The following is a 9231-nucleotide window of genomic DNA, read 5'->3' as shown; positions in this document are numbered from 1 at the left end:
GAATTCATGATTTGATTATTATTAGATATTCATCCTTGTTGGTAGCACATTCAGAAGAAATAAAAATATACGCATAGAAAATAGAGTTGAGAAATCATGACCACCATCAAGGTTAATTTGGGATGAGTTGTGTCAGATTACTGGTGTAATTCTAAATATTACCGATTTTTTGGAGTTATCTTCACATCCATTGCTTAAATTTAGTGTTAATTATAACTAGAAAAAACCAGATTACTAGTGTAATTATAAATATTACTGATTTTCTCAACTTTTCTTCACATCCTTTGCTTAAATTTAGTGTTAATTATAACTAGAAAAAAATAGTTGTTTTCATAGATTTGAGCTACCTGACGAAGAATATGATTAGACATAATCTTGAGGCAGTGTACGTAGAGAAATTTTTTTGGATAATATTTTCAAAACTATTATGAATGTTAAGGGTAAAACCAATGATAACATGAATGTCAAGTAAGACTTGAAGGAGTGTTATAAGAGAATAGAGTTAGTGTTAAAAGAGACATTTGTTAGTAAACTTAGAAAGCATAAAGCCAAGTATTACCTTACTTTTGATTGATGAAGAATAATTAGCGAGTAGATGTGATCTTTAATGTTCGTGAGCAAGTATGGCTAAAATTTGAGCCATTGTGTTGATCTGGGAGTTAAAAAAAAATATTTGGCATGAAAAGTAATGTTTTGAAGTTCATTATAATGTATGTTAGTAATTACATTTAACACTTTCTATAATCAGATAAAAAAATAATTTAATTGAAATAAGTATGTCCTTTAATGATTTTTGTCATATCGTTTAAAAATTGATGCTCTAATATAACTTGAAGTAAATATTCCACTGATACTATGCAAGCTCCAAGATTATTTTCATCAAAACTTTTTTATTTGATGAAGTAAACATTCAAGGAAATGCCCTTTTTTTAATAAAATATATTATTTAGAAGTGGCTGATTAACTCTATATCCCAAATATAATATTCACATGATTGTAAAAATTTTCATTCTACAATCAGTTGAGCTCGTTGAATTTAAATGACCAGAGCATTAAGAGTAAGAAGGTTAAAAAAAAGTATCTAACATGGTTTAAATTATGTGCAAGTTCAGTTAATTTCACATAATATTGTTACATATATTGAACTAAATAACCGCACGTGCTAGTTGATGTAATCAATGAGTTCATGATCGTAACAATGGAGTTACCAATCAAGAATTGCAAGATCTTGTTTGGAATTCTTTGCAAATCATGAGTACATGATCAATTTTCGATATGAATGACTGCATATTTCCCACAAGCTCCTGCTCAGAAGAATGGCATATAAATAACTTTGGTATTTGTGTCAAACTAAACAGTAATTGAGATGATAATATACACTGTTATGAAATTTTCCATGACATGACTACCAACCATGTGGGCCATTGATGAAGAAAAACCAAAAACAAAAAAAACCAAATCCAACAAGTACTAGTTTGAGGCACAAGTGCTCCAACACCATAAAAAAGCCAAACACATATTGAAGGGCACAAAAATAAAACAAATATACTTCTGGCTTTCAATACTCCGAGAACACTAAATACAGCATCAAAACAAGGTGCAGCCATGTTTCAATCAAAAAGGCATACAATAACTAAAATAATTACATTCCAAAGTCTAAAGTCATTGCAAGCAATCAATTACTATACTTCCACTAAAGCCAGTCATAATTGCATTCTTAGACTACCTCTCTATTCTATCCGAATAGATTGAAAGCAATTAATTTATTAATATCTTCACTTTAAGTCAGATTCAGTGCTCCCACTCATGCCCTCATACTTCCCTTCACAATTCCTTGGCACAAATCCAAATTCAATATATGAAACTATACTTTCTTGATAGAGAAGTTGTATGATAAATTCCATCAAAAGAAAAAAAAAACGTAGCTTATTTCACTTCTTCCTTTCAATGCCTATGTATATATATCTATATATATATTCACACTTCTCCCTTTCAATGCCTATGTATATATATCTATATATATATTCATATATATCAGTCTGAATACATGCATGCATCACGTCCTTCATCTCTTCCTGCCTTCATTCATCGTCTAACTTCTCTTGTTCTTGCTTCCTGCCAACAACGCAAAGTAGAAGAATATCCTGAACAAGAAACCCCACGCCACAGTAACCCAAAAGCACCCCCATTTGCTCAAATCCGTCACCCCTTGCTCCTTCAATATATCCGTCCCCGTCGTAATACACGTCCGGCTCGTCAATCCCACCCCAAGCGAATCACTCATCGCCTTCAGAACATTCACCTTCACCAACGTCGGCAGAGCCCCCAGCGGCGTGTTGTCGAACATCTGCACACCCCTAACAAAACACTTCCTCGGATTATCAAACTCGTTCTGCAGCACCCCCTCGTACGGATACTTCACCAGCGAGAGATAATGAAACCAAATCCAGTACGCGGGAATTCTGTCCCTCGTTATGAAGAAGCCGCTGAAGAGAAGAAAGTAGGCGAGGATGGCGACGACGATGGTGTAGCCAAGCATGACGTGGGAGACAATGCCGGAGAGGAAGGTGACGAAGCCGCTGCCCGCCCAGAAGGAGGCGAGGACGATGAGGAAGAAGAAGATGAAGCCTTCAGTGCCACCGGCGAGCCCCACGGCGAAAAATGTGGTGGCGGCGAAGGCAGCGGAGAGGAGGACAAGGGATGGGAAGCTGACGATGGCGTTGGAGAGCACGTAGGAGGAGCGGCGGTAGGCGTTGTAGGCCGTCTCGCGCATAAAGATGTAGCGTTCTTGAAGGAAGACGGGGAGCGCGTCCGCGCATGTGTAGAACATTGTGGACATGGCTATGGCGAAGAAACCCATTCGTTCCTGCAAGCATGTAATGGACAGTTATGAATAGATATATTTTTTAATTTACGTATAATTTTGCAAATTATTTTTAATAAAAAAAAATGAAATTTTAAATATTAGATATAGAAATGCATAATAATTGCATTTAATTTTTTTCTAACAGTAAATATTAGAATTTAAACTCTAAAAACACTTGTAATGGATGTCAGTAAATATTTAAAATTTTTATTTAAAAAAATATACATTTTTTATCAAATTAGCGCATAGATTAATTTCATAAAATATTTATTTAAATATAAATTTATCTTTCATTTGGAAGTTTTATCATGTATTTTTATTTTCATTTACTGTGTATTTTTCAAATTATACAGGTTTTAGAGATATAAATTAATATCACAGAAATTCTAATAAAATAAAGAAAGAAATACTCATATTTTTGGTCTATTGAAAATCTCCACTTAATTAGTTTGGCCCTTGTATTTAATAGAAATAAAATTTAAAAAAGATTTTAAAAATCAGCCTAATTAAACTCCAAACTAAATAAATAAATTAATTAAAGGAAATTTACATACCAAGCACTGAAATCTTATGCATTTACATATCTTATTCCCAAAATTTTATATTTACACGCCTAGAAGTTGTAATTGGCTTTTAAAAAATGTTAATAATGTTAATTTGGGGGTGATATCAAATATTTAAGTTATATATATACACACGTAAATATTAAAATTTCAGGGGTGAGATATGCAAATACATAAGAATTGTAAATCACCTTGGCTTATTTGGGCTTATTAAATAATCTGCTGATAAGCTAGGTACGGTAAATATTATAAATTTTTATTTTTTTGAAAAAATCAGATCATTATTAATAAACTCTCATCGCACTTGAAAAAACACCTAAATAAACAGAACAGATGTGTTTTTAAAACTTGACCGCACCAAACTAAACAATGCAACTGCCGTACCTGCACGCCCTTTGGCGAATTATCAAGCTTCCAGAAAATCGTGGCAAGACTGATAAGCTAGGTGTTTGGTAAATATTATAAATTTTTATTTTTTTAGAAAAATCAGATCATTGTCAATAAATTCTCACCTCACTTGAAAAAACACCTAAATATGTGTGATGCTAAACATTATTTTCTGCGTTTTGAAAACGCATAAACTGTCAAGACGCAGTTTAACCAAACAGAACATATGTGTTTTCAAAACTTGAGCGCACCAAATAAGCTGCCTAAAGGACCCTAAACAATGCAACTGCCGTACCTGCACGCCCTTGGGCGAATTATCAAGCTTCCAGAAAATCGTGGCAAGAATAAACCCGGTGACGAGAACAGCCCCAAGGCGGATGCCGAACAGCTCCGGCGTGCGGCGAGAGTTAGTGGCGGGTTTGGCGCCGCCGGGGGTGGATTCGAGCTCGCGAATGACGTCGAGGGCGTACTCGGTTCGGTTCTCGTTTTCGGGGATGGGTTTGCCGAATTCGGCGAAGTAGTGGGGGAGGGTGTTGGGGGTGCCGCTGAAGACGGTTTGGCCGCGGGAGAGGAAGAGGAGGCGGTCCAGGAGGCCGAGGATTCTGCGACAGGCGGGAGATTTTGTTAGACGTAATTAATGAAATAGCTATAATAAAACACAGAGCAGCATGGATGACAGATAATGCTTGTGTATTTACATATTTAACGTCTAACTAAGCTGTTAAACATCTGCTTTGGAGCCGTGCGGATTAAAAAAATCAGAAATTTACATTGGCAACTCTCCATTCTTATGCATTTAACTCAAACCTAAGCTTTGATTTTTACAATCTATACATCTTTAGTTTCTTGCTTATGTATCAGATGGTGGATTTCAGAAATTTACCCTCTATGCATAGAAAATTGTGCTAAAAAATTAAAATTTGGGGGCGAGATAAGTAAATGCATAAAAATTGGGTCCTATGTAGGTAAATTCTCAAGCTAAAATTTTTGCTTCCATTTCTTTAAACTAAAACTTGAATCAATTTTCAAGCATTTTAAGAACTTCGAGCTAAATTTGTTAATTTACAGCCCTAATTTCTGTCTAAAGCTGTTAAAGATCCTGTTTGAGCCTAGTTGGAGTCCCCTTGAAAAAAATTGATCCAAAATTTTGACTCATAGCTTGCATGCACACCTCTTAAAATTCTGGTATTTCAATAAAAATATCATAATTAGTATTTTGCTATATTTATAAAACGAAAATATTATAAATATAAATAATATTAAATTTAGGAAATAATTGCAATTAATATTAAATAAGATAAATATTAAAAAAATATCATATTTTTAGCATAAATTATTAATTGAACATCATCGCGCATGACAAATATATCAAAAATGAGAAACTTAACGGCTTCAATATAATTAGAACTGATGCTGACGCTTGGTTTTACGTGGAAAACAATGTTTATACATATTTTCAGTAAATATGCCACGAAGCTACGTATTCCTACGTCAGAAATATATTAAAATAAAATTTATAAGAAAATTAAAGAAAAAAACTATTTTATTTAGAATCATTTACATACATACCACCAATTCCTATTTATTTACATATAGTGGTATGTATGTAAATCTTTGTTTTAGGATATCACCAATTAACTTACCTGTACGAAGGCTGGTGAATGGACATGATAACAATGCTCCCGCTCTCCGCAATCCGCTTCAGCACCTGCACCACCATGTAGGCGCTGGTCGAGTCCAGCCCCGAGGTCGGCTCGTCGAGGAACAGAATAATGGGATCGTGTATAATGTCCGTGCCGATCGAAACCCTCCGCCGCTCGCCACCGGAAACGCCTCTGTGTCCCTCATCGCCGATGATGGTCTTCGCAGCCCGCCGGAGACCAAGCTGATCGATCAGCGTCTGGACTCGGCTCTTCTTCTTGGATTTCGAGAGCGTTCGCGGGAGGCGAAACTCGGCGGCGAACATTAGGGTTTCCTGGACGGTGAGCATGGGGTAGAGAAGATCGTCCTGCATCACGTAGGCGGAGATGACTTTAAGGAGCTTGGAGTCGAGCGGCTCGCCGTTGAGAGAGATGGATCCTCTTAAGCTCTCTTTGGAGATGCGGTTGGCTAGTGCATCGATGAGCGTCGATTTGCCGGACCCGCTTGCGCCCAGGACGGCTAAGATCTCCCCTTCTTTCGCCTCCCCTGAAATTATTAGATGGTTTGAAAGTTTGGATTAGGACTTTTTTCTTTTAGTGGATTGAACAAAACTATAGAAGAAGATGAGCTCATTAATATTCAAAAGTGTTGACTATGATGTGAATCGTATCATACCGTGCGTTAGACTACGATGTGAATCGTATCATGCTGTGCGTTCGATTATGTGATACGATCCACACCATCATACACAAGATGATTTTAATCTTTCATTAATTTGGCTTCAAATTTATGATATGATATGAATAAATTTTGAAGTATATATTAATTTTATTTTGAATATATTTATCTAAATTTTGTAGTGCATAAGGGCAAATACTAAATAGCATGCAATTAAATACATTAGAAGTTATAAATATTTGGCATATTGAAACTATAATTGTAAAATGGATAAACTAAATAATGTTTATTAGGTTTTAAAATGGGGAGGGGGGGGGTTTATGCAAATCCTATAATTCCTATATACAAATCTTTTATATTTATATATCTTTTACAAAAAACATCATTTTTCTTTTCAAATTTTTTTCATGCAAAATTTTTTATGTGATTATGACTGTAAAATGGTATAAATATAAATACTAATTAAAATTTAGATCTTTAATAAAATACATAAAAACTGTATGATACATATGCATGCATATATATATTTAATGAGAGATTGATATTGTCTATGGTTATGTTTTATCATAATAGAAAAAAAAAAGGTTTTGTTTCTTATAAATTAAATTGAGTTATGTTTTATCATAATAGAAAAAAAAAGGTTTTGTTTCTTATAAATTAAATTGATGTTAAAATCTTAAGCGATTATAGCACAAATCATTCTTTCTAAGCCAACAATATATATTTTCTTATATAATTGAGCACATAAACTGTATGTATGTAGAGCCATTGACCTACATATAAACTAAGGAATGATAGGAAATAAATTCACATGCTGGAAAATTAATCTGAATCAAATCTAAATCAGTACATAACCATCACCAGGATTTAGACCACTCCTACCTGAAATGTTATCCAGCAGCATCCTCGTGTTCGAAAACTCCCCATTCCCCCGCCGCAAAAAAGACAGCTTTTTTGACACCTTAACGCTGTAACTAAGATCGCTGAATGCAAGAACAAAGGGAATACTCCGACCAGGCTCGGGGCTGAGCTCGCCGAACTCCGGCACCTGGTGGTCGCTGATGTCACCGACCCGCTTCAGAAGTTGCCCCAGAGTTTGCGATCCCCTTCCGGCGGTGTAGTGGTTGAAAAGAAGTTCATTTTGGCTTAACTCACTCGATTCCTCCATTGTACTCATCCTCCGCTCGAAGAACGGGAGCCTGTCAGCCAACCCCAACATCGTTTGTACCCTTTTACTAATCTGCTAGCTTTCTTTCTTCTTATAGTGAAAAGAAAGAGTATATATATTTTATATTTTATGTACTTGATGATAGTATAATTCCTTCCAAATTTATATCAACCAGGAATGGTGGTGAGCTACGCTTCCTAACATGTGTTTCAGTTTCGGTCCAAGTGTGAGAAGATTCGGGGATTAGGTGAGGGTGTTTATCTAAATCCTACCGTCCCTTTTTCTCTCTAGAGTGGGGGGGGGGCATGAGAGTTTTAGTTTGGTCTATGGTTATGTAAGGGTCGAAGACTGAGAAGATTAAGTATTTCAGGGAGTTATTTGCTGGTCGGGTGGGAAAAAAAGTTGCGTTTTTTATTGGGAATGGCTGCGGGTAATACGATAGCTTGGTTAAATTTGCAATTTTTTAGAAAAATTGACTTGATAAAAATGATGTGGTGTGGGGATTAGAATATTTGGGGCGGTAAAATGTTAAAATATTTGTATTAATGATGGATGAATTATTAGGTGCCGACTTCAGATGTGTGGACATAAAAGCGCATGAAATACGTACAGGCTGGGTGCTGTAGCTGTGCATTTTATACGATTGGAAGTCGTCGTACATTTATCAGAAGTAATAAGTTGTCTGCTAATTTCATTAGGAGACTAGATATTTTATATTAAATTTATGTTAAGAAAGATGAATGTAGAACTAAAAAGATTTGGTGATGTGGGATAATAAAATATCTTAAATTATTAGAATACATTTATCAGAAGTAATAAGTTGTCTGCAAATCTCATTAGGAGAGTAGATATTTTATATTAAATTTATATTAAGAAAGATGAATGTAGAACTAAAAAGATTTGGCGATGTGGGATAATAAAATATCTTAAATTATTAGAATTAAATGAAGATATGGCACTTAACAGAATAGAATTAAGTGGAGAAAAAGAATTCATGTAGCTTACCCTACTTAGTGGAATAAAATCTTCTTGTTGATATAAATTTTTGCACATGCATATAAATGAGTGAGCTAAAACATAACTATTATAACCGGCACGGCAGAATTAGTTATTTTTAATGACAAGAAAATTTTAATTTGTAAATATGCTTTAATAGCATATTAATAGGACATAAAAAGAAGAATTTTTAAGTGTCAGATCCTAGGGCTCATGTTGTCCGAAAACTTTAATGAATAAATGAATTAGGGTTTGTTTGGTGCGGTGTGGTTTCAAGGTGAAAACTCTCTCATTGGGAAGTGGTGCAACAGTTTCTTTGAGTAAGCAGATATAAATGTGGGCCACAGGAGCAGTCCACGTTTCTTATTTCTTTTTTCCCCTCCCTGCCCACCACGTCTCTACCCTAGCTCCTTCACATCTTTGCCCTAGCTCCTTCGCTTCTCTCCCTCCCTCACTTCTCTACCTCTCTCGAGATGTGGTACTCTCATCTTCGCTCCCTCTCATGCGTCTCTGCCCTTAAGCCATCTCCTCTCTCTTGTTTGTGTTGTAAGAAGTGCTCTTCCCTTCCTTTTGGTATCCTTTGTCATTTATTTTTGTAATTTTGTGGTTGATTTGCAATGTGTAGAGTTCTATGTGTGTTTTGTGGCTTTGCTCTACATGTGAAGTTGATATTTGATTATCATGAGGATGAGATTTTGGATTTTGGTATCCTCTAGCAATTTTTTTTACTATTTGTGCTCTTTGCTCTGCTTGGTCTGTGGTTTTAAGGTCTTAGGTGGCCATTTTTCTCTCTTTATGGTGGTATCTAGAATTTGATTTTTGTGGCATTTGAGGATTTTGAAGGTTGGGACTGTTTTTTTGGTTTACGACCACTTTATATAATCCCATTTTTTTGTTTTGGTTGGTTTGGGTGGTTTGCCTTCTTTCTCGAC

At 35.3% G+C, this 9231-nt stretch overlaps 1 protein-coding gene across 1 annotated transcript; it reads right to left on the bottom strand.

Annotated features, from left to right (window-relative positions):
• Positions 1–1990: 1990 nt before the first annotated feature.
• On the bottom strand, positions 1991–7426 carry LOC110020583 (ABC transporter G family member 6-like). Its single transcript, XM_020718733.1, has 4 exons — positions 7018–7426; positions 5460–6003; positions 4112–4418; positions 1991–2866 (listed from the first exon to the last, which is right to left on the bottom strand). Exons 1-4 carry the CDS (start codon positions 7352–7354, stop codon positions 2093–2095), a joined length of 1962 nt encoding a protein of 653 aa, XP_020574392.1. The 5' UTR covers positions 7355–7426; the 3' UTR covers positions 1991–2092.
• Positions 7427–9231: the final 1805 nt, after the last annotated feature.

Source organism: Phalaenopsis equestris, unplaced genomic scaffold (genome assembly GCF_001263595.1).
Source record: "Phalaenopsis equestris unplaced genomic scaffold, ASM126359v1 Scaffold000104, whole genome shotgun sequence".
NCBI classification, from domain to species: Eukaryota; Viridiplantae; Streptophyta; class Magnoliopsida; order Asparagales; family Orchidaceae; genus Phalaenopsis; species Phalaenopsis equestris.
Note: the sequence above shows the minus strand (reverse complement) of the source record. Positions and strands in the feature narration are given on the sequence as shown.

Bases quoted from the DNA above. Each gene is read 5' to 3' on its own strand.
- LOC110020583 (XM_020718733.1), bottom strand. From the start codon at position 7,354: ATGTTGGGGTTGGCTGACAGGCTCCCGTTCTTCGAGCGGAGGATGAGT. The intron at 6,004-7,017 runs GTAGGAGTGGTC...TAATAATTTCAG, and splicing joins GCTGCTGGATAACATTTCAG to GGGAGGCGAAAGAAGGGGAG. The intron at 2,867-4,111 runs GTACGGCAGTTG...ACATGCTTGCAG, and splicing joins ATTCGCCCAAGGGCGTGCAG to GAACGAATGGGTTTCTTCGC.